Genomic DNA, 26,767 nt, shown 5'->3' on the forward strand with positions numbered 1-26,767 from the left:
CTAAAGGACAAATACTGTATGGTCCCACTGATGTGAACCGACATTCGAGAATCAGCTTGGACTATATCATTGGTAACAGAGACCAGCAGGAGTTAGAAACAGGGTAAGATAATGGGTAATTGGAGCTGAAGGGATACAGACTGTGCAACAGGACTAGATACAAAAACTCAAAAATGGACAGCACAATAATACCTAAGTGTAATGTAACTAGGTTGGAACACTGAATGAAGCTGCACCTGAAATATGGTTGTTTGTTTGTTTGTGTGTTTGTATTTTTTGTTTTTGTTTTTTTCTTTTTCCTTTTTATATATATATATATTATTAGTATTATTATTTTAATTCTCTTCTCTATATTAACATTCTATATCTTTTTCTGCTGTTTTGCTAGTTCTTTTCCTAAATCGATGCAAATGTACTAAGAAATGATGATCATACATCTATGTGATGATACTAAGAATTACTGAGTGCATGTGTAGAATGGAATGATTTCTAAATGTTGTGTTAATTTCTTTTCTTTTTTTGATTAATAAAAAAATTTTTAAAAAAATAAATAAATAAATAAAATTAAAGCAAGGAAGGAAAAATATATATATAAATACAGATATCAAAGTTACTTGAATTCTAAATATTAAACAATATCTTAAATATAATTTGATTAGCTATCTAAATTGTATGCATTCGTAAAATATCAAGTAAGAAGGTACTACAAGTTTCAACTTTGCTGTAGTAGTGAGCTATGTTACTAAAAGTGTTACTAAATATTTTCAAATTTTTTATTTCAGGATTTATTTTATCTAATATTAATATAACTTCCTATAGTTTTTTTTAAGCCATTTTTTAGTTGTAAAATATAGCATATATATATATACAAAGAAAAGAAAGAAAAACAATAATTTTCAAAGCACACTTAACAAGCAGCTATAGACAGTTCCCAGAGTTTGTCATAGGCCGCCATGTCCTCAACTCAGATTTGTTCTTCTAGCTGCTCCAAAACACTGGTAGCTTTATCAGATTCATAGTAATGGAATCATACAGTTTCTGTCCTTTTGTGTCTGACTTATTTCACTTAGCATTATGTCTTCAAGGTTCATCCATGTTGTCATATGTTTCAGGATATCATTTTCTAAATGCTGCATAATATTCCATTGTATGTATAGACCACATTTTGTTTATCCACTCTTCTGTTGATGGGCATCTGGATTGTTTCCATCTCTTGGAAATTGTGAATAGTGCTGCTGTGAACATTGGTGTGCAATGTCTGTTCGTGCCACTGCCCTCAACTCTTCTGGCTATATACCAAGTATTGGTATTCCGGGTCATGGGACAATTCAATATTTAGTTTTCTGAGAAATTGCCAAACTGATTTCCACAGCCGGTGAACCATTTTCCATTCCCACAACAGTGAATAAGTGTTCCAGTTTCTCCTCATTCTCTCCAACATTTATAGTTTTCTATTTAATAGCAGTCATTCTTATAGGTGTGAGGTGATATCTCACTGTCATCTTAATTCACATTTCCTTTATAGCCAATGAAGATAAGCAGCTCTTCTTGTGCTTTTTAGCCATCTGTATTTCCTCTGCCCATTTTATAATTGTGTTCTTTTGTTGGTGAACTGTATAGTTTCTTTATGTACACAGGATATCAAGCCTTTATTCAATATGTTGTTTCCAAATATTTTCTCCCATTGAGTTGACTGCCTCTTCATCTTCTTAACAAAGTCCTTTGAGGCACAGAAGCCATTTATCTTAAGGAGTTCCCATAGTTTATTTATTCTTTCACAGCTTGTGCTTTAGGTGTAAAGTTTAAGAAGCTACCTCCTATTACTAGATTTTGAAGATGTTTCCCTACATTTGTTTCAAGAAGTTTTATGGTACTGGCTCTTACATTTAGGTCTTTGATACATTTTAAATTAATTTTTGTATAGTGTGTAATGTAGGGGTCTTCTTTTATTCTCTTGGCTATTGAAAACCAGTTCGCCCCTTCCCATTTATTGAAAACACTATTCTGTCCCAATTCAGTGGATTTGGGGGCTTTATCAAAGATCAAATGTCCATAAATTTGGTGGTCAGTCTCTGCACTCTTGATTCTATTCCACTGGTCTGCGGTGTCCGGGCTTGCCTAGCCCGACCGCACTGGGGTCTCGTCCTCGGATGTGGTTCAGCTGGAGAGCGGCGTTAGTCGAAACCACGGGGCTCGAAGGTCTGGAGGGCGCGCGAGCACAATAAACCGAGACTAAAGAATAATAGCAGTAGTTTATTGCATAGGTGGCTCGCGGGACCTAGCTGGCTGGCAAGGCTTACAGGCTAGGCTCCTCAGATGAGGAAGCACATGGAATATAAAGGGTTGGTGAGGGGGAGTTAATGGAGGTGGAGAAACTTTGATGGACAGCTGGTATGGTGTCGTGTAGGATGTGGATTGGTTAGGGGGTGTGTTAAACAAAAGTGAAGTAATGTAAGTATTATAATGGGTGGAGAGATGAGGAGTGTGCCTGGTCCAATGAAGAAGGGGTGAAAGGTTAGTGTGATATATGCTCAGGAGTTGCTAGGCAGAGGACTAGATTGGCAGGGCCTGCAAGATTAAGAGATGTTGGGACATGTCAGGGCATGTTAAGGCAGATAAGAGGAGACAGTTACGAATATACGCAGCACTGGTCAGTTCTGTCTTTGTGCCAGTACCATACTGTTTTGACCACTGTGACTTTATAGTAAGCTTTAAAGCCAGGAAGTGATAGGCCTCCCACTTTGCTCTTCTTTTTTAGAATATCTTTATCTATTGAAGGTCTCTTTCCCTGCCATATAAATTTGGTAACCAGTTTTTCCAAGTCTCCAGAGTAGGTTGTTGGGATTTTTCTTGGTATTGCATGGAATCCTTAGATCATTTTGAGTAGGATTGACATCTCGATGATATTCAACCTTCCTATTCATAAGCATGGAATATCTTTCCATCTATTTAGGTCATTTAAAACTTTCTTTTAACATTTGTTTTGTAATTGTCTGGGTATAAGTCCTTGACATCCCTGGCTTATTTCTAGGTACCTAATTCTTTTGGTTGCTATTCTCAGTGGAATTTTTTCCTTAGTTGTCATCTCAGATAGGTTATTACTTGTGTATAGAAACATTACTGATTTTTGTACATTAATCTTGTATCCTGCCACTTTGTTGAATTTGTTTATTAGCTCAAGTAGTTTTACTGTGGATTTCTCAGAATTTTCTAAGTATAGGACCATGTCATCTGCAAATAATGAAAGTTTTACTTCTTCCCATCTTATTGGGATGCCTTTTATTTTTTTTTCCTGTCTAATTGCTCCAGCTACTGATTCTAATATAATGTTGGATAACGGCGGTGACAATGGGCATACTTGTTTCGTCCCCAATCTCAAAGGGAATGCTTTCAATTTTTCACCACTAGGTATGATGCTGGCTATGGCTTTTCATATATGCCCTTTATGATATTGAGAAAGTTTACTTCAATGTCTAACTTTTGAAGTCTTTTTATCAGGAAAAGATGCTGGATTTTGTCAAATGCTTTTTCAGCATCAATCAGTATGATCATGTGATTTTTCCCTTTTGATTTGTTAATGTACTGTATTATGTTGATTTTCTTATGTTGGACCACCCTTGCCTTCCTGGTATGAGTCCCTTATTTATAAGACTTCAACATTTTAATTTTAACATATTAGCTATGCTATAAGCAGTGATATGCTGGAGCTGTCTCACCTAGTGTATCTCTTTCTCACATCCATGTGCGGTGACATATTGGCAGCCTGAAATTGGAGGAGTATTTATACCATGGAAATCAGCAACTGCTACAAATCAAGACTTTATTTTCCTTTTTTTCCCCTCTGGAGAGCTGTTTTACCACTGTATGGTTTTTTTAAAAACTAATCTATTACTCTCAGATTATGCTATGGAATATAAGACTTTCAAATCCTTTTTGAGAGTGATCAAACATGTTTCAGGAATAGTCTGTAGAAACTTCCTCTTCTTGTTAGAGTCACAGGATATACAAACATACTCTGATAATTTATGCTGTGAGGAAATCTTTTTAACTCAGCATTTCCGGAACTTTGTAAGTATTTCCATAGAATTTATTTTTTGTTAGTTACATATTTTAATAACCCAATAAGTTAATGTCTTGCAGAACACACTTTGAGAACTATAGAAGTAGATCATGTTTATTACTTACTGACTTAAAATGTGTTTTTTTTTTCCCCAGCCCTGCCAAGGTGACCCTGTTAGGGTCAGTTATCTTCACATTCCAGCACACCAAGTATCTGTCAATATCAAAGCATAATCTTATGTTCTTTTATACCATCTTTCTTGTGACCACAAAGGTAAGAGTACAAAGTAGCTTTAATCAGTTTTCTACAAATCCTGTATAACCATTCCCTTTAATAGAATTCTGTTTATGAAGCAAGTAACACAAAAATTTATTTTTGTAGTTACTGATTCTCAAAAGATAAATTTTGAGAATTTATTCAGCATATCTGTTACTTTCTGAATTCTGAAATGCTGCTCTTCTGTGATTGCTCTTTTGCTTTGTGTAGAAGGTATTAGGAAAGACTTATAGGTAGTGTGGGAGAATATTGGAGGTCAGCAAGTAGTGGAGACAGAAAGACTGATCAGAGACTGCAGATGCAGAGTAGTCTCATTTATAAAATGGAGTACTTGGGCCACATGTTACCTGAAGTTCATTTAAGCTCTAAGATTTTGAAATATTATATTAGGATGCATATGTGATATATCTCTATTACTGTTGCCTGGTTGGAAGCTTCATTCCTTCTTTTTCCTTTTTTGGGGGAAAATAACGTATATAAAAAAGAAATAAATTTCAAGCACACTGCAGCAGTTATAGAACAGATTTCAGAGTTTGGTGTGGGCTACAATTTCTTGAAGACAAGATAATGGAGACTAAAGAAATATCAATATAATGATTTAGCAGTCATACTCATGTGTTAAATCCTGTCTTCTCTGTTATAACTCTTCCTTCTCCTTTGATCTTTCTCCCAGTCTTTAGGGGTATTTGGGCTAAGCCCATTCTAACTTTTTCAGTTGGAAAGGGCTGTTGATAACAACAGGATAGGGCAATGGAACTAATTGATGTTCTGGAGAGGGTGGCCTCTCTGGGTTTTAGGAACTATCTGGCCTTGGAAACTGGAGGTTCTAGGTTTCTGGAAAGTAATCATAGTGCATGGAACCTTTGTAAAATCTCATATAAAGCACTAGGTGCCTTTAGAGTTGGCAGTAATGGTTTTGAGTGGGGTCTGGCAAACCATGATAAATAGCAATATTTGGCTGAAGCTTGAATAAGAGTGGTCTCCAGAGTAGCCTCTTGACTATTTGAACTCTCTGGGCCACTGATACCTTATTTGTTACGCTTCTTTCCCCCCTTTTGGTCAGGAAGGCATTGTCGATCCCATGGTGCCAGGTCTAGGCTCATCCCTGGGAGTCATTCCCCACGTTGGCAGGGAGACTTTCATCCCTGGATGTCATGTCCCATGTAGGGGAGAGGGTAATAATTTTGCTTGTAGAGTTCAGTTTAGAGAGGAAGAGGCCACATATGAGAACAGAAGAGGTCCTCTGTAAGTAACTCTTAGGGTAGGCATAACTATAAGTAGGCTTAGCTTCTCTGCTTCATAAATAAGTTCACAAGAACAAGGCTCAAGATTAAGGGCTTGGCCTATTTACTTGGGAGTGCCTAATATTTAAGACAGTATCAGGGATTTCTCTAGTGGTAAAGTTTAATAGTTCCGTATTTTTTCTCCCATCCTTCAGGCACTTTGACAATACTTTTTTTGAAAGTTTTTTATTGAGAAAAATCTTCACACACATGCTTTCTATACCTGGTGCATAGTCAGTGGTTCACAATATCATCATAAAGCTGTATTCATCACCATGATCATTTTTTAGGACACTTGCATCACTCCAGAAAAAGAAATAAAAAGAAAAAAGAAAAAACTTATACATACTATATACCTTTTCCCTCTTATTGATCACTAGTGTTTCCATCTACCCAATTTATTTTATGCTTTTCCCCCTTATTATTTATTATTTTTACCCATATTTTTTACTCATCTGTCCATACCCTGGATATAAGGAGCATCATACACAAGGCTTTCACAATCACACAGTCATATTGTAAACACTGTATCTTTATACAATTACCTTCAAGAATCTAGGCCACAGGAACACATCTCAACAGTTTCAGGTAGTTCCCTCTAGCCACTCCACTATACTATAAATTAAGAAGGGATATCTATATAATGCATAAGAATAACTTCCAGGATAACTTCTTGACTGTTTGAAATCTCTTAGCCACTGAAACTTTGTTTTGCGTCATTTCTCTCTTCCACCTTTTTGGGTCAAGAAGACTTTCTCAATCTCTTGATGCTGGGTCCTGGCTTATCCCAGGTTTTCTATCCCATGTTGCCGGACAGATTTACACCCGTGGGAGTCATGTCCCACATAATAGGGAAGGAAGTGAATTTATATACTGAGTAGGCTGAGAGAGAGAGGCCACACCTGAGCAACGAAAGAGGTTCTCTGGGGGTGGCTCTTAGGCATAATTTCCTGTAGACAGCATATAGAAGGATCCTGTTTTTTAATCCATTCTGCCAATCTATGTCTTTTGATTGGGGAATTCAGTCCATTAACATTTAGTGTTATTACTGTTTGGATAATATTTTCCTCTAACATTTTGCCTTTTGTATTATATATGTCATATCTGATTTTCCTTCTTTCTACACTCTTCTCCATACCTCTCTCTTCTGTCTTTTTGTATCTGACTCTAATGCTCCCTTTAGTATTTCTTGCAGAGCTGGTCTCTTGGTCACAAATTCTCTCAATGACTTTTTGTCTGAGAATATTTTAATTTCTCCCTCATTTTTGAAGGATAATTTTGCTGGATATAGGAGTCTTGGTTGGCAGTTTTTCTCTTTTAGTAATTTAAATATATCATCCCACTGTCTTCTAGCTTCCATGGTTTCTGCTGAGAAATCTACACATAGTCTTATTGGGTTTCCCTTGTATGTGATGGATTGTTTTCCTCTTGCTGCTTTCAAGATCCTCTCTTTCTCTTTGACCTCTGACATTCTAACTAGTAAGTGTCTTGGAGAACGCCTATTTGGGTCTAATCTCTTTGGGGTGCGCTGCATTTCTTGGATCTGTAATTTTAGGTCTTTCCTAAGAGTTGGGAAATTTTCAGTGATAATTTCTTCCATTAGTTTTTCTCCTCCTTTTCCCTTCTCTTCTCCTTCTGGGACACCCACAACATGTATATTTGTGCGGTTCATATTGTCCTTGAGTTCCCTGATACCCTGTTCAAATTTTTCCATTCTTTTCCCGATAGTTTCTGTTTCTTTTTGGAATTCAGATGTTCCATCCTCCAAATCACTAATTCTATCTTCTGTCTCTTTAAATCTATCATTGTAGGTATCCATTGTTTTTTCCATCTTTTCTACTTTATCCTTCACTTCCATAAGTTCTGTGATTTGTTTTTTCAGTTTTTCTATTTCTTCTTTTTGTTCAGCCCATGTCTTCTTCATGTCCTCCCTCAATTTATCGATTTCATTTTTGAAGAGGTTTTCCATTTCTGTTCGTATATTCAGCATTAGTTGTCTCAGCTCTTGTATCTCATTTGAACTATTGGTTTGTTCCTTTGACTGGGCCATATTCTCAGTCTTCTGAGCGTGGATCGTTATCTTCTGCTGCTGGCGTCTGGGCATTTAGTCAGATTTCCCTGGGTGTCGGACCCAACAAGGTTGTAAGATTTTTCTGTGAAATCTCTGGGTTCTGTTTTTCTTATCCTGCCCAGTAGGTGGCGCTTGTGGCACATGTTTGTCTCATGTGTTTGGAAGGGATCCCCCCGGTCACTGATCTCCGCGGCCTGGGGATTTCCAATCCAATTCTCTCAGTTGGTTCGGGGGGCCGCGCGTGGTGGGGGCGTCAGCCGCCGCGGCTTGAGGGGACCCTGTGGCTCCTTTATTAATTCCCCTATTGGTGTTTGGTTGGACCCAGTCCCTGCCACTGTCGGAAATTCCCTCCTCTCCCTGGAGGGGTGTCAGTCGCCGGCCGTAGCGGGCCCGGGGAATTTGCCACCGGACCAAGAAGTCGCCCGCGAGGGAGGGGCGTTGGTCACCAGCCGCTGCGGCCTGGGGAATTCGCCACCGGACAAGGAAGCCGCCTGCAGGGGAGGGCCACCGCGGCTTGGGTAGCCCTCTGATCCGAGACTCGTAGCCGGTCAAGGAAACCGCCCACAAAAGAGGGGCACCAGCCGCCGCGGTTTGGGAAACTTGCCTCTCCGAGACTCTCAGCCGGCCCAGGAAGGAGGGAGGGAGGAGCTCCGGCTGCCACAGCTGCCGCTGCTTGGGAAATCGCGCGCCGCTCGGCGATCTCACCGCAGCCGAGTCTCGCAGTCAGACTAGCCAGTCCAGACTGGGGTACGCTGTGTGTCCATTCCCTGCCATGGCCCCGGGAGCTGTTCTGCACTGTTTCTGTTCACCTAGTAGTTACTCTGGAGGAGGAACTAAGACACACGTACCTTACTAAGCTGCCATCTTCTATTCTTAGGCATAATTTTAAGTAGGCTTAGCTTGTCCTTTGCTGGAATAAGTTTCATAGGGGTAACCCCAAAATCGAGGGCTCGGCCTATTAATTTGGTTGTTCCCACTGCTTGTGAGAATATCAGAAATTTTCCATATGGGGAAGTTGAACACCTCTTTAAGTTGAACACCTCTTTTAATTATCTGCTCAGCATACTCTGGGGAGTATCCGGGCATTACATTAAGCTGTACAGAATTACAAGCCCTCATTCCCTTTCTGGGCTCCCTGTGTTGGGTTGCTTAAATGATCTATCCATACTCATTGAGTTAGATTGTGTGCTACAGAAAACTTAGGTTTTGGACAGAATAAACCTCTCTTCTTTTGTCTCATAGAGTAGGTGAAGTTCTAAAATACAGACAATGTCCTCCGTACCCCTGTATCCTGATATATCTTAGTCCTGACCCAATCGGCTTCATTCTTATCTCTACTTGAAGCTTGATCTCTTTTTCAGTTTCTTTAACAGTTGTTGTATGTGGCAATGCTGACCTTCAGAACTGCAGAACTCCTACTCTAAGTCTTAGGAGACACACAGGTACCCAAAGTTCAGAGAAATACTAGATTATATGTATATAGCACAGCTCCTCAAAATCTAGAAATGACAATTACAGTCACTAAATGTGACTATAAGAACTTACACTCTAGGCCCCAATTTCCTTATAAGTATTTTCTAAATGAGACCATACTATTTCTGTTCTTTTGTTTCTGGATTTTTCATCCCGTAATGTCCCAAGGTTTATTAACAATATTGCATCCCTCATGACTTCGTTCTTTTCTGTAGCAGCATGATATTTGATCATATGTATACACCACAGTCTGCCATTCTACTTCTTGGTCACTCTATTCTTTGACCACCTCCATCCATTGGGTATCATGTATAATGTCCCAAATCAACAGTCTGTGTCTTACAGTATCCTCACTTGGTGGTATAATCATCATTGCTCTCAATTTTGGACAATTTTCATTGCTCCTAATAGAAAAATAACCAATAAACAAACCCTTACCAAATAAAAAAATCCAAACCTCCCTTAACTCATGTCCCCCACCCTGCCATTATTTACCCCTGTTATTGCTGAGGTATGTTGTTGTCTTCCTGTTACACATATCCCATAGCATGTAATAGTTTCCCTCTGATACCCCAGTGTTATAAACTCTTTGTACAAGTTTCATACCTTTGAAGTAGTTCATGCAAGAACTTACTTAATTTGTAGTGTCAATCAGTGGGACACATGCATTTATACAATCCTTTCACTCATGTTCACCTCAATATGGCAGCATTACTTACAGACCCACTAACAAACTACCTTCACTTCTATCCCATTCCCTTACATTTAAATTCAACCCCATTAGCTAACTGTTCACCCCTCTCTAGCTTCCATGTATCTCTATTTCCCATATATTCTATATTATAAGTCTCTGAGTTTACCTTTTCCAAGGTCATAAAAGTGAAATCATACAGTATTATCCTTTTTTGTCCGGCTTATTTCATTCAGCATTATGTCCTCAAGGTTCATTCATCTTGTCATATGCTCCAGGACGTCATTTATTCTCACTGCTGAATAATATTCCATTGTATGTATATACCACATTTTGTTTATCCACTGTTCTGTTGATAGGCACTTGTATTGTTTCCATCTTTTGGCATTTGTTAATAATGCTGCTATGAACATCAGTGTGCAAATGTCTGTTTATGTTACTGCTTTCAGTCTTCTGGGTATATACTGAGTAGTGGTATTACTGGGTTATAGGACACCTTGATCTTTAGTATTCTAAGGAACCACCAAACCGTTTTTCATAGGAACTATACCAATATACATTCCCTTAGCAGTGCATAAATGTCCCAATTTGTCCAATTCTATCCAACATTTGTAGTTTCCTGTTTGTTTAATAATAGCCATTTTTATAGATGTGAGGGGGTTATCTCATTATAGTCTTGATCTGTATTTCCCTTAAAGCCAGAAAAATGAGTATCTCTTCATGTGCTTTTTAGCCATCTATATTTGTTGTTTGGAAAAATGTCTATTATATCTTTAGCCCATTTTACAATTGGATTTTTTTGTCTTTTGTTGTTGTGTTGTATGATTTCTTTATGTATGGAGAATATCAAACCTTTGTCTGATATGTGATCTCCAAATATTTTCTCCCCCTGAGTTGGCTACCTCTTCACCTCTTTGAGGAGGTCTTTTGAGGCATAAAAGCTTTTGATTTTGTGGAGTTCCCATTTATCTATTTTTTCATTTGTTGCTTGTGCTTTGGGTGTAAAGTTTAGAAAGCTCCCTCCTATTTCTAGGTCTTGATAATGTTTCCCTGTATTTTCTTCTAGGGGTTTTATAGTACTGGTTCTTGTATTTAGGTCTTTGAACTATTTTGAGTTAATTTTTGTATAGGGTGTAAGTTTTGAGTCCTCTTTCATTCTTTTGACTATTGATATCCAGTTTCTTCCAAGCCCATTTACTGAAAAGACTATTTTGTCCCAGTGCAGTGGATTTGGTAACATTGTTGAAGATCAGTTGACCATAGATTTGTTGGTGTATTTCTGCATTCTCAATTCAGCTCCATTGGTCAATATTTCTTTGACCAGTACCACACTGTTTTGACCACTGTGGCTTTATAATAAGCTTTAAAATTAGGGAATGTTAATCTTCCCACTTTGTTCTTCTGTTTTAGGATATTTAGCTGTTTGTGAACTTTTCTTTCCAAATAAATTTGGTAACAGTCTTTTCTAAGTCTTCAGAGTAGGGGTTGTTGAAACTCAGTATTCATTGAATCTGTAGATCAGTTTTGGTAGAATTGACATCTTAACTACAATTAACCTTTCTGTCCCTGAGCAGGTAATGTGTTTACACCTGTTTAGGTTTTCTTTGATTTTATTTTTAGCAATGCTATGTAGGTTTCTGTGTACAGGTATCTCTAAATAAGTTTATTCCTAAATACTTGATTCTTTTAGTTGCTATTTTGAATGGATTTTTTTTCTTTAATCGTCTCCTCAGCTAGGTCATTGCTTGTGTATAGAAACATTACTGATTTTTGCACATCAATCTTATATCCCGCCAGATTGCTGAATTCATTTATCAGCTCAGATAACTTTGTCATAATTGTCTCAGGGTTTTTCAATTATAATATCATGCCATCTGCAAATAATTTGTTTTACTTCTTCCTTCCCTATTTGGATGCCTTTTATTTCTTTTTCCTGCCTGATTGCTTTAACTAGAACTTCTAGTACAATGTTGAATAATAGTGGTGACAGAGGGCATGCTTATCTCGTTTCTGATCTTAGTCGGGAGGCTTTCATTCCCTCACCACTCAGTGTGATACTGGCTATGAGTTTTTCATATATGCCCTTTATCATACAGAGGAAGTTATCTTTAATTCCTACCTTTTGAAGTGTTTTTAATGAGAAAACAATGCTGGGAAAATTTAATAGTTTCATATTTTTTCTCCAGTCCCACAAGGGACTCTACAAGTACTTTAACATTATCATCAGCTCACCATAGTGTGGGATATATCTGGGTATCACATCAAGCCATACTGAATTACAAGGCCTCATTTCCGTTCTGGGTTCCAGGCATTTAGGTTGTTAAAATCAGCTATCCAGGTATGATGTAGATGGTGTGTTCATTAAATTAGGTTCTAGACTCAGTAAACCTCTCTGCCTCTGGTCTCATACAATAGATGAAGCTCTAGAATATATATATTGCTGTGGTTTGCAGATATCAAACATGTTGGAATGGCTTTTTAAATGGATAAGGGGGAATTCTGGAAGAGTTGTGAAAAGCTTGATAGGGAAGGCCTAGAATGCTTTGGAGAGACTGTTGGTAGGAATGTGGACTCTAAAAATACCTCTGATGAGGCCCTAGACAGAAATGAGGCACGTGTTATTGTAAACTGGAAGGAAGGCGATCCTTGTTTTAAAATGGCAGATAATCTGGCAAAATTGACTAGTGGCTTTGGCTGGAAGGCTGATTTTAAAAGCCATGAACTTGGATACTTAGCAGAAGAGATCTCCAAGTTAAATGTGGAAAGTGCAGCCTGGTTTCTCCTCCCAGCTTATAGTGAAATGCGACAGGAAAGAGATAAGCTGAAAACTGAACTCTTGGGTACAAAGAAACCAGAAATTGAAGTTCTGGAAAATTTTGGGCCTCCAGAAATGGAGATCCCAGAGAATAGTGCTCCACGTGAGGATTTGACCAGATGTGGAACCAGTCAGACATCTCAGAGAAAGCCAGGATTGGACATGGAGTTATCCAGGAAGGATTTGTGGAAACTCCTTATGTCTGATGGGCATGATCCAAGGCTACTGCATAGAAAGCCAACGAGAGGGCTGTGGGACCTGTATAAACAGAGCCGCTGCCAGTCTGGACTGAGGGGTTCAGTGAAGGGACACATTGGAGGAAAAATAACTTCAGAGGCAAAACCATGGAGGCTGAGGTCTGAAGTCAAAAAGCCTCGGGCCAGGAGAGTGGACCCACCCAGGCACGTGGAGAGGGTGAGTTTGCCCCAAAGGCAGAGAATGGGCCTTCCACCTCGTTGTAGTGGAAGAGTCATGCCGCCTCAGACCTTGGAGAGGGTGAAGCACATTCCTTGGGGTTTGGGGGGAGCCTGGCTGCCACCACATGGAGGGGTTGAGCGTGTGCCCCAGAGATGGCAGAGAGCCCGGGTGCAGCCCCGATGCTTGGAGAGGGTGGAGCCTAGAGAAGGGTGGTCTCCCCAATATCCCCCAAGGTTACATTCAGAGAGAAGCAGGCGTAGGCATTTGAAAAGGGTGGGACTGCCGCTTTCTAAAGCCCTGAGGATAAATGATTCTCAGACTTTGAAATCTAGTGGACTTTGCCTTGCGGGTTTTCGAAACTGTGTGGGTCCGGTGACCCCTGTGTTCCTTCCTCCCTATGGAAATGTGTCTATGTATCCTATGAATGTTCTTCCTTTGTATGTTGGCAGCAAATAACTTGTTATGAGTTTTCAAAGGTCCAGAGCAAATGGAGAGAATTTTGCCTTAGGACAGACCATGCCTGTAACTGACTTGATGAGATTTTATACTGTCTCTAATTTTATACTTCATTGTATTGCTACTGAAAGGTTTAAGGTTTCTGAAATTGTTATGAAGTTAATGTATTTTGTATATGGGAACAACATACAAAATGGGCCAGGGGGTGGAATGTGCTGGTTTGAAAAGAAGTATGCCCCCTAAGAAAAGCCATGTTTTAATATAAATCCCATTTCATAAAGGTAGAATAATCTCTATTCAATACTGTATATTTGAAACTGTAATGAGATCATCTCCCTGGATGATGTGATTTAATCAAGAGTGGTTGTTAAACTGGATTAGGGGATGACATGTCTCCACCCATTTGAGTGGGTCTTGATTAGTTTCTGAAGTCCTATAAAAGGAGAATGAGAGATTCAGAGAGAGCAGGGAATGCTGCAGCACCACGAAGCGGAGAGTCCATTGGAGATGAAGAAGGAAAACACCTCCCAGGGAGCTTCATGAAACCAGAAGCCAGGAGAGTAAGCTAGCAGAAGACGCCGTATTCACCATGTGCCCTTCCAGCCGAGAGAGAGGAGCCCTGACTGTGTTCACCACGTGCCTTCTCACTTGAGAGAGAAACCCTGAACTCTACTGGCCTTCTTGAACCAAGGTATCTTTCCCTGGATGCCTTTGATTGGACATTTCTAATTGGGACATTTTCTCGGCCTTAGAACTGTAAACTAGCAACTCATTAAATTCCCTCTTTTTAAAAGCCATTCCATTTCTGGTATATTGCATTCCGACAACTAGCAAACTAGAACATATACTATCTTCTTTTGCCCTGTATTCTGATTTACCTTGGTCCCTACCAGATTACTCTGTTTCTGCCTCTTCAATTACTATGTTTTAGTAAATCTTGAAATCAGGTAGTATAAGTTTTCCACTTTGTTCTATTTCAAGATTTCTTTGGATAGTCTAGATCTTTTACATTTTCATAAACATTTTATGATTAGGTTGTCACTTTCTACAAAAAGAAGGCTTTTGGGATTAGTTTTGTGATCAATTTGTGGAGAAATAATACTGAATTTACCAATCTACAAATGTGGTATATCTCTCCATTTATTTAGGTCTCTTATTATTTGCAGTAATGTTTGGTAGTTTTCATTGTTTTGCATGTATTTTGTTAAGTTTAAATTTATCCTGTACTTTTTCATATTTTGGGTGCCTTAATAACTAGTTAAGTTTTAAAATTCATTTCTGAATTTTGCATTGCTTGTATATAGCTATACAGTTGATTCTTGTATATTATTTTAATATCTTGTGACCTTTCTGGTATCTTTTGTGGAGATTCTATAGCATTGTCTACAGTTGTACTTCTTCCTTTTAATTTGGATGCTGTGTATTTTTTTTTTCTTGCCTTATTACCCTGATTAGAAACTCCAATAAAACATTGAATTGAAATGTTGAGATTGGACATCTTTGTCTTTTTCCTGGCCTTAGGGGGAAGCATTTAGCCTTCTACCATTAAGTTACCTGTAAATTGCTTATACTTGTCTATTACCTGGTTGAGAAAGTTTCTGAGAGTTTTTATCATGAATGAGTGTGGAATTTTATTGTGTTGTTTTTTCGCATTGGTTGAAACGATTGAACTTTTTTTCTCCTTTATTCTATTAATAGGGTGGATTATAGTGATTGATTTTTTGAATGTTTAATGCTACATTAGCCTTTTATTCCTGTGATAAATTCCACTTGGTAATGATGTAATATTCCTTTTGTGTATTGCTAGATTCAATTTGTTAGTATTGTTCAGCAACTTTTTTTGCTGTGTATTCACAAGGGATATTGGTTTGTAATTTTCTTTTTTTTTTTTAAATATTTTTATTGAGAAATAAAACATACTATCCAATCATACAGTCAGTGACTCACAATGTCATCACATAGTTGTGTATTCTTCATCATAATCATTTCTAGAACAGTTGCATCACTCCAGAAAAAGGAAAAAAAATAAAAGAACTCATACCATCCCATAACCCTTACCCCTCCCTCTCATTGACCCACCGTGTTATCCAGTTTTCTACCATTTATCTCCCCCTATTATTTATTTATTTTTTCTTACTCATCTGACCATACTCTGGATAAAAGAAACATCAGACAAAAGGTTTTCTTTGTACTTTCTTTTTTTAATCAGTGCAAAACAGGGCTCATTAAGCAAGTTGAGAAGTGTTCAGGTGTTATTTACTTTTTGAAATAATTTGTGTAGGTTTGATATTATTTATTATTTAATTACTTGTGGATTCATCAGTGAAACCATTTAGGCCTGGAATTTTCTTTGAAGGAAGGATTTTATTTATTTATTTTTGGGCAGGCAGCGGAAACCAAACCCAGTGAAGGTAAAATTTTGATGATGAAATCAATTTCTTTACAAGATAAAGAGCAATTCAGATTTTCTGTTTCATTTATCTTCATTTTGGTAAGCTGTATTTTTCAAGGAATTTGCGGTTTCATCCATGTTGGCATAAAATTGTTAATAGTACTTTGTCATAATTTTAATGCTGATAGGATTTATAGTAATGTTACCACTTTCAAACTTGATATTGATAATTTGTGCCTTCTCTCTCTTTTTTAATCACTCTAGCTACATACAGGCTTATCAATTTCATTGATTTCAGTTAACCTAGCTTTTGGTTTTGTTGTTTTTCTGTTTTATATCTTGTTAATTTCTGCTCTTTATTATGCCTTTCATTCTACTTCCTTTGGGCATACTTTGTTTTTTTCTAGTTTCTCTGGAGGTACAGTTTTAGGTGTTTATTTTGTATTTATTTACCCCTTCCACCATATAAGCAGTAAAGCTACAGATTTCCTTCTACATACCGTTGTAACTGTATCTCACTAATTTTGATGTGTTGAGTTTTATATAATTCAAAAAATTTTCTAATTCTACTTGTGATTTTTTTCTTTGACCTAGGGTTTATTTAAATGTATATTGTTTAATTTTACAGATTTTTTTCTGTAATTGATTTCTAATATAAATCTGTCTGGTCAGAGAATATATGCTGTATGATACAAATCCTTATACATTTGTGGAGTCTTATTTTTCAACATGGGCATACAAACTGTTTTGATAAATAGTACACTGTGGTTTAAAGGACTGTAACATTCTGCTGTTCCAGACATTAAAACACATAATAGAGCCTCTATAATTAAAACTGTGCTAATAGAGTATAAATAGACAAATAGACAGTGGGAGCCCCAAAATAGTTACAAGTATTTATAGGTATTTAGTATGAGATAACAGTGGAATTGCAAACTACTGGGGATTGGCAAAAATGGGCTTTCCAGTAAAAAATGGTAGAGCAGGTGGGTATAGCCATTTGGAAAAGGCTACTCTGGACGTTGCTCTTACGCAAGCTTCAGTTAGACATTGCTACCTATCATAACCTGCCAACCCCCAACCAATCCTAAAGAACACCTAGGGCAATATATAAGATTCCACAAGGGTTCCATGCACTAGAGTAACTTTCCAGAAACCTACAACCTCCAGATGGGTCCCTGGTCCAGATAAGTCCTGAAACCTAGCCCAGCCTCTCCAGAACATCAGATAGTTCCATCTCCCTACCCCATATTAGTGACAGACCCTTCCAATATGAGAAATTTAGAATGGCCAGAGCCCACACACCCTTAAAGAGAGGTACGGAAAGAGCAAAGGTGATGGTGGAGTTATACAGAGAAGATAGGATTTAACAAATGAATATAATGCTGAATCATTAAATTGGTATCTCTTTTAGTCTCCAGTATTTTAGAACAGCTAGAAGTAAAAACCTAAATTTGTGGAATTGTAACCCATGTTAAACTCTGAGATATGTTCTACAACTAATTTTGGTCCTGTGCTTTGAAATTTATAGCTTCTTAGTATATGTGTTATTTTTCACCAAAAAAGAAGGAAAAAAAGTCGATCGTGATCATAAAATATTTAAGCTCTCTAGCCTCATATTCTGGAGCATCTAGAACGAAAAATAGGAGAGGATCATATGGTAGCCTATGACAAACTCTATGATCTGTCCTGTAACTACTTGTTGAAGAGTACTTTGAAAACTATTGCCTTTTTATTTCCTTGCTTTGTATATATGTTATACTATACAATAAAAAAAGTTAAAAAAAATTAAGGGATAAAAGATTAAAAACCTGATAGAAAAATGAAAAATAATCATCAATGAATAATTCACACAAAAAGCAATGAAAATGTCCCTCAAACGTATCAAAAAATGCAAATTAAAATAACATTGAAATATTACTTCTCAACTTACCAGACTGCCAAAAATCTAAGTCTGGTAACACATTCTTTTGATGAGAGTGTAAAGAGACAGGTACTCGTGTAACTTTTCTTTTTCAGTGTTTTTGAATATTCTTGCATGTTGTCTTTTCCAGTTTTTTTCCCTTCCTGTTCTTGCATATTGATATGACTTCAATAGCACTTTGTCTAACTCCATAAAATAGTTTGGTATTTTTATTAAGATTGTGTTAGATTATATAAATTAACTTAGGAGGCTGTTATATAAGGAGAAAAGAATAGAGTGAGAAAGGAGCAAGGATAAACCTAGTCCATATCTTCAAGTTTGAAAGTATAGTGTGCAAGTCTCACATTTCTTTTTAGACTATAACATCCTAAGAACAGAATTTGGGTCAAATTCAAAGTTTGTACGTCCACTGCATCCCCCAGAGAGCCTAAAACAATGAACCTGGTACATGTATTCAACAATATTATCTGAACACATCTCTCAAAGGCATTCACCACAAATGACCATTCTTTCTTTCTTAAAACCATCTACTGGTTTACCTCTTTCTTCATTCATTACTCCTTCCCAGTCTCCCCTTTTGGATCTTCCTCTGCTAAATACAGGATCCTCCACCTCTAAATGCTGGAGAGCCTCAAGGCTCTATCCTTGAGATACATTTTTTGTATCTTTTCCTTTTTAAGAAGAGATCGTAAAGCTAAATGCTATTTAATTTAGGTAATATGCTTTTTCTTTTATTAGTTTGCTAAATAAGGAAACATTTTGTATTTTCTTTGTAAAAGAATAAAGGCTCATTCCATTTGTCACAATTATATTTGTGTCACCTTGCTGAATCAAGGTCTGATAAGATACTGAAATCACAGAAGTCTGTCCTTGAAACTCAAAGTCTATCTCAGCGGTAATTTCTGATGCCAGCTATACTTCTCAGCTGAGTGATGAGTCTACTGGGAGTGTAGAATCTATTAAAACACTCGACTTTGAAAAATATTTATTGTGCTTCCTGTTCTCAGGAGATGTTTTAGACTCTTGTTCTCTTTTGGATTTTTTAAGAAGACATTGCTTTTTTCTATGACAGTACACCATTCTTTCCTTCTGAAAGCTTTCATTTTTCATTGCTAGTCCATTAAGTCAAGCTATTACCAAAATAATTATGCTGGTACATCTCATTGTAACTATTGATTCTAAATAATAATTTAATATAAGGAAGTTCTTCTAAGATCTTGCCTAATAATGGCATAGACTTGGAGGTTAACATGTTTAGACTCATCTGCCTCTATATTCTCTCCAGTGACTACATTCATATTCATGCTTTACCTTTTATTTGTACGGGACTTCCAAAACTATATCCCTTACTTAAACATTTCTGGGCAAACCTCTTTTACTGTACTTCTCTTTACCGTTCTGTAATTACTGATATACCTGTCTATCTCTGACTAGCCTGTAAGGTTTTTAAGGGCACCAAACAGCTGGCTGCTGAAGTGTCAGCTCAGCTCAGTTCTTTGGTCTCCCAGCTCTTGCTTCCCGATAGGTTTTAAAGTCTCTGCCTATGCATGCACAATTTAGGAGTTGGTAAACTCTTTGAGGACAGATTACACATAGATTTTTGGGCTCACTTCCATGTGGCTTCCTCCTTTGGGATATTATCCCTTAAGATCCACATGCTTTGGTCTTCTCAGACTTTATGACTTCTGTCTCCTCAGCCCAGTGGGACTGCTGCTTTTTATTCTTTTATGCTGTAAATTGACATAGAGTGAATGCGGAGCTTGTCTTGGTTAGCTTCCCTTCTCTTAGGGATATAGCTCCATCAGGTTCTGCCTGTATTGGTTTTTCTCCAGTGTCTTTTAATAGTTGTTTTTTATTTCTGTCTTCTATATTGATTTTGGTGGAGACTGAGCCTTAAGTAAGCCATTAAATCATGGCTGTCCTGAGCATGCTTTCTTTCTTGTTTGCTTGCTTCTTTATTTATTATAAATTCATGTAACATAAAATTAACCATTTTTAAAGTATGCATGCTAGCGGTATTTAGTAAATTCACATGTTGTGTGTGCATACATTTTGTGTGTATGTGTGTGTGCATACATTTTAAAAGTTATATAAATAATAGTGTACCATACATCTTGTTTTATATCTCATTTTCCCTGAACAAGTATGTTTTTAAAATCTTTCCCTATTAATTTTCTAATTTATTACTTTCAACTATTATATAATATGCATTTTACTTATTCCTCTAATTGGTTGTCATCTGCTTTTTCTTCAACTCCCCATTACCTAGACTATGTTGCAGGTAATAAGAATTTATTCTTGAATCCATTTTCCCCAAGTAAATGAATTATATAAGGGCCTCTTATGGAAATTTGATTTAAAAATTTCTAGTTTGATTCATTATCTGAGATCTGCTGGAAGAATTTACTCTTGGAAATACCTGTACTTTGCAGAACTATTTAGGCCTTAACGTTCTCATCCCCAGATCCATTTTGGCACCATTCTAATTTCTTGAGCAAAATCTAAAGATCTCTGGACATTGTGCATTTGCCAGATAAAGGATTGGGAGCACTTTTAAGGGTTCATTTATTTATGTATCAAAGAAGAGTATGGGATGATTAGAGGCTTTCTATAGTCCCTCCAGAGGTGGTGGTCTGTGATTTACTAAACTGTGATTTTTAGGTAATGATAAAATGTAGTGTATTTAGTAATTGAACTCAAAATCTGAGTTCAAAAACTGCTTTACCGTTCACTAGCTCCCCAAGGTAGGCAAGTCACTTAGCCTTTCAGGACCTTAGTTCTATATCTTTATGATGAGGGTCATAATGAAGTAGTAGTTGGATTAAATTTAAGAGAATAAGGCAATAAAAACACTTATCACAGTTCTATCATAAGATAAGCACACAGTTGTTTGTATAGACTGTAGATGATAGTTTATCTTCATATTTCCTTTAAATACTAAATATATTTTTGTGGAAATAATTATCCTACTTATTTGACACCCTGATATATGCTGCCTTGTATTATGTTTAGTGAGTTATAGTCTTTCCATAAATTTATTATAAATTCTTATAGAATAGAAATTTGCCCAGAACCTAGCTTAGTTTGCTTCTCCTGGCAGATTAAATTTAAGAATATACTTTTGATCTTTTTGTTTTTAATTTTATTTTCCCTGATAGTTTTGAGAAATAGAAAACTTTACATTTAAATTCAAAACTGAACTTTTTCCCCCCAGATAACCATGATGCTCACGAAGACTTCTGTTTCGCCTTTTGCTTCTTTTGAGGATATATTGGGTCGGATGCTTTTTGGTAGGCAGCAACAGTTTTCGACATGTGGGAAGAAAAATGAAATTAAATCATCTTTCAATGGCACTGGTTCATCTACTTCAAAACCTACCATTGATGCTTCAGATAAAGTTAAAAAGAAACACACTAAGAAGACTGAATAAATTTACTTGGTGAGCTCCAGAAGGGAAAAAAAGATATTTTCTTATCTACTTGTCAGAGTGTGATAATATTTCTATATAAATGATGTGAAATAAAGATTATATGTAAGGAATGGAGGTGACAAAAAGGAAGAAAGAACTTTCTGTTTCAAGGAGACTGCCCCTTTCTGGATTGTAATTCTTGAGTGCTGTGAGTGTATCATGTGAAATTATTTTTCTAAGCATGAAAGATTCTATTGTGATTATTTTAATAGTTTTGTATTGCTAAAATAAGGCTAGAGTCTTTTAAATGTTAAAAAGTAAACCTAACATCATTGCAAAATAGCAAAAATTTAAAACTTTTTTTTTTTTTTAGCTGTTTTCATGCATGTTTTCTATTTGAATCTGTTTGAGCTTTAGTCAGCAGAATTAAGCATATACTTCACTTTACCATTATAATTCCTAGGTATGGACAACAGTTCCTGTTTAATTTTGAGAACTGAAAAGAATAAACTTTTCCTAAGACACTTTATATTGTGAATGACAATCAATTATTAGTTTATATTTCAGACATAAACATTGTATTTTGCCCATATTAAATGGAAAATATCTGAAATTTTATTTAGTTTTTTATAGTGATATTATTTTTCAGTGAGAACAGATTTTAGTATGTCTTGAAATGAAGTCTGTTTTTTGCCCTTGTTTAAAAAAGTACTGTGTTTTTTTTTCTTCAAAAGAAAATCAGGGGTGCAATGTTTAATAAATTACTAATCCCATGTTTTGTTTTGTTTTGTTTTTTTCATTTAGGGGCTTATTTTTTCCTCTCTCCTTAAAACACATTTGTTTTAGTTGTAGGAAAAATTAATCTTTTCAGCATTTCAAATATTTTTAACTTTTCTTTGATCTTAGTTTCTCTGAATACAATGGTGGTAGTTATCTTAATGATTCAACAAAAAGTATCATCTCAATTTAAAAATTCCCCCGCTTCCTTTCTAGTGAGTACTTTTTCACCTTCTAGTTGAATGTCTCTCACAAGTTTGCAAGTCGTTATGTTATAATTTAACCTACATTTTCATATATTATTAATTTTTGCTGAATTAAAAGTAATTATCTTTATGTGAAAATGCTCAGCTATAAAGGAGAATTGTCCTTGGACAGTCCATAGTAACCAGCTGTCTAGGAAGAAACAAATCAAGGCCTCAGATGGTGGTCTGTTTGAATGAAAAATGATGACAATTTGGTTCCTCATTAGCAAAACAAAACCAAAACAAACCAGAAAGAAACTAAGTAATGTCAGGTTTTCTTTCTTTTGTGGTTTAAAAGTCTAGCTGTAACTTTAAACTCCATGATCTGATTTCTTCAAGACCCTGAACCTACTACCTGCAAAGAGTTAGGAAATATCAGGCATTTCATGGTAGCCTAGAAGTATTCAAATCACATTCAAGTTAGCAGTTGTTATTTTATAAAATTTATTTTTATTGAAGAAAAATTTTTAACAGCTATAATGACTAGCAGTACTATACTTTTACTTGTTAAAAAACAAAAAAAGATTTTTTGAGGAAACTTGGTAGCCTTAGAGTGCTTCTTAGTTTAATTTAAATATGGTGATAGAAAGCATTAAATGTTTAAGTTCTGTGTTATATTTGATACTCTTATAGTTAAAATATAACTTCTCAGAATTAACATGTTAAAAATAAGTATTGACTTATATTTAAAGTTTGGGTTTAACTATTGTTGAAATGCTTGTATTAATGACAGACATTAAAATAAGTTATTTAGTACTAATGGAGTATTATCTATTATTTTGTGTCTTTTCTTTTATATTTTTCTTGAGTTAGGAGTTCAGAACTCCATTGCTATTTTTACTGATATAGTGTTCAATGATTACTCTCCAAATGGGACTTGAGTACGAATTTTATTAATCTGTACAAGCATTCTGTAACCCTCAATTTGAGGTTCTTAGGTAAAGCTGTACTCGAGAACATGGTTTAGATCTGAAATCTCCCACCCTGAATCTCCTCAGGCCTGCCTGCAGAGACTTGACTGGATTTGCAAAGCAGATACACTTTTTACTCAACCTGAAGCATGGATGGGCAGGTAGGCCTGCCTCACACAGCCAATCATAGGTGGCTCTGAGAAAGTCAAGACCTACCAGGTCTCTTTAACAAAAGGAGACAAGAAACTGGCAAGAACATAGGCCAAATTAACTCAGTGATCTTACCGTCTAGTAAGTGTGGTCCCAAAGAATATCAAACTGATTGGTCAGATTAGGCACTCTTCCTTTCCCAAGGGGGAATTGTGTAAGGGTTGGAGAGAGACCAGATATTAAATAAAGGTGAATTTTAGTGAAAATTTTAGCTTCTCTATTGGCAGAGACCAATAAGTAGGCAGAAGAAAGAAGGAGAGAAACAATACTTTACCTTTGAAATTTACCTCAAATCAAGTTGATTGCAATTGAGTTACAGCATGTTAGAAATGAAATAATATGTTCAAAGAATGCTCCTTCCCCCCAAGCCCATCCCCCCCCCCCCCCCAATCTGCCCCGTTGGAAGGCCTTTATTGTGTTTGCCCCAGGTATAGTTTACCTCTTTGCTGGGATTCATTCATTTGTTTAACTCAAATATTGGGTGCCAGCTATGATACTAGGTTCTGAAGATACTAGGCTTAAAAGATACAGTAAACAAAACAAAACTCTCTCTTGGGAGTTTAAGTTCAGTGATGGAGAGATAAGCTATAAACAAACAACTAAATGAGCTCTTGTGATGATAATGAAGGCTGTGAAAAAATGTTAAGCGGGACACTAGGACAAAGTTTGAGGATGATTGGTAAAATAATTGCTAGGGAGGGCTTTTCTGTTAAAATTTCATTTTAGCAGAGACCTGATGAAAACCTAGGAAGCAACTGTGTGAATATCTGGTAAGTGCAAGGGATCCACATTGTTATTTCATATACTTGGATTCAATTATATTTTTCCCCCTAAATTACTGAATTTAATTGCCTTACTAAGTATTATTTCACCCTGTAGTCCTCAACACATTTCTTTTATAGAGTTTATTTGTTTTTACATTTTTTTCTCTTCTAAGGTAAAATTTACATACAATGAAATATACAGATCATAAGTATACATTCAGTGAGGTTTGGCAAATGCGTATGCATGTATAACCTAAACTCCTATTAAGATACAGGACTTACCTGCAATCCAAAAAGTTCCTTTCCAGTTAACTTGTCCCTACCAAAACCCAATAAAAATGGAATCATGCAATATGTTCTCTTTTGTGTAAGGCTTCTTTCAAATCAACATAATGTTTTTAAAATTCATCCACTGTGTTGCATTCAGTAGTTCATTCCTTTCTCATTATTGAATAATGTTCTGCCATATGAATAGATCAGTTTGCTTATCCTGTTAATACACATATGGATGTTTTTAATTTAGGGCTATGAACATTTAAGCGATGGTAAACGTTTTTGTACTTGTCTTTCTGTGAACCTGAAGAGTTTCAGTTGCTCTACATCCTTGCCAGGGATTAGTGTCAAACATTTTAATTTTATCCATTTCTAATGAGTGATTTGTGGTATCTCTTGATTATTTCAATTTGCATTTCCCTGATGATCAGTGATGGAATGCATTTTTTGGGTGCTTATTGGTTTCTGCAGAGTGTCAAATCTTTTGCCCGTATTTTATTGGGTTTGCCTTTTTATTATTAAGTTGTAGGATATGTCTTGGATATTGATCCTTTGTCAGATATATATTTTGTGTATATTTTCTTTCTGGGCTGTGACTTACCTATCATTTTTATAATATCTTTTAATAAGTAGAAGTTTTTAATTTTGGAGAAGTCTAGTTTCCTATAGTTTCATTTATAATTACTGCCATCTACATCTTAAGAAACTTTGCCTATCCAAAGTCATGAAGATATTTGCCAGAACTGAGGAGCCCCAAATAAAAGAGTGCCTAGCTTTTTATCCTCAGAAACATTTAAAAGATGAACACCTTATGGTATTATGTGAATCAATAAGTCTGTTACTGAGCAAATCACATATGCCTAATTTTCGGTTCTGCTTCCTGAAATTCTTTGTATACCTTACGTATGCGCTTATTTTTCCTTCACTTGTGCCACAGGTTATGCATTGTAGTAATCTAGGACTTTCCCCTTCATGTCTGTTTAGGGGCTTTCTTTGGGCATGTTTGACCTTGGTTTATCACAACTCTCATGTTTAGAAGAGATGGTGAAAAAGAATGTGCTAATAGTAGATGTTTTAAAAACAAATCCTCTAAGCTTAGTGTAGGTATAGGCTTAAAACAAAGTTGGTTGGAAAGGTAGTGGTTTGAAGTGAAATATATTATCTAATACATATTTGTGGTGACAAAATATGGACCAGTGATCTAAAATGTGAATCAGTAGTCCCTAGATTAATTTATGTGGCAGATTGTCATATAATCTATGTCAGTAGAAATTTGTGTGACACACAACTGAAGATAGAACTACTTTCTTCTATATTTAATAAGAATTAATATTGAATTAGTATTAAGAGAAAATTAATTCATATCTCGGAATTATCCTCAGCACACATATGGGGGTGGGTTGGGAAGAGGGACTGTTGCCAGACAAACTTAATAACTTCAGGTGTTGTTTTTTTGTGGTTTTTTTTTTCCCCTTGTAGAATTGCTGTATTAGTGAAGAGAATGAAGTTGATGATGGATATTTGGACCTTTTTAAGTACTTTGTTTCATTATGCAAAATTTGACTTAAAAATTTATATTCATCTCAATAAAAATAGTAGACTGTAATTTTACTTGATAATATGAAGTGGAAAAATGTTGCGTGTTAAATGGAAGGAATATTGCAGTGGCTGATAAAGAACATTGTTATATTTGACATCTTATTGTTTTTTAAGATGAGTATAAAGCATCCTGATGAAATTTGCAGAGGACAGTGGGTGTTGTGAAAGCCTTTGAAGATAAGAAAACTTCAAATGAACAGTACACTTGGAAAATCATCTGGCCTAAAAATGTATACAGCTGGAAAGAAATTATATGAAGCCCAAACATAAGGAAATATGTATGCGTTTTGTAATAAACTTTGAATGACAAAAATGAATGAAAATAATGTTGTGGTCTTTATTTTGAGCAACCTATGGCTTCCTGTCTAACGTTTTGGATGTTCTGTTACTAAGAACAGGGAATAATTCATATTAGAAGACAAAGGGTACTCTTTGTCACACCTGCTTACCCTACTGATTTCTCTTGTAATTTCTTACTTGACCCACTGGTTGTTTAAGAGTGTTTTGTTTTGCTTTCATAAATTTGTGAATTTTCTATCCTTCCACCTGTTATTGATTGCCAGTTTCATTCCATTATGATCCACGAAAGTGCTTTGTATAATTTCGATCTTTTAAAATTTATTGTGACCTACTTTGTGACCCAACATGGGGTCCATCCTGGAGTATGATCCATGAGCACTTGAGAAAAAGATATGTCCTGCTGTTGTTGTGTGCAGTGTTC

The 26,767-nt window shown here is 36.2% G+C and overlaps 1 protein-coding gene across 6 annotated transcripts in view; it reads left to right on the forward strand.

Annotated features, from left to right (window-relative positions):
* The window catches only part of TMEM38B (transmembrane protein 38B), a 92,963-nt gene extending 66,520 nt beyond the window's left edge, over nt 1-26,443 (forward strand). Inside the window, exons 5-8 of one of the 6 annotated variants that reach the window (XR_013167905.1) lie at nt 4,216-4,333; nt 21,073-21,297; nt 23,288-23,361; nt 26,161-26,443. Coding sequence is in view for 4 of the 6 variants with exons in the window: in XM_077141082.1 (XP_076997197.1) it covers nt 4,216-4,333; nt 21,073-21,288 (334 nt within the window). In the remaining 2 variants the exon portion in view is untranslated. The other 5 variants (XR_013167904.1, XM_077141082.1, XM_077141093.1 and 2 more) reach the window with 5 other exon arrangements.
* Nucleotides 26,444-26,767: the final 324 nt, after the last annotated feature.

The sequence above is a fragment of the Tamandua tetradactyla genome, chromosome 2, assembly GCF_023851605.1.
Source record: "Tamandua tetradactyla isolate mTamTet1 chromosome 2, mTamTet1.pri, whole genome shotgun sequence".
Lineage (NCBI taxonomy): Eukaryota > Metazoa > Chordata > Mammalia > Pilosa > Myrmecophagidae > Tamandua > Tamandua tetradactyla.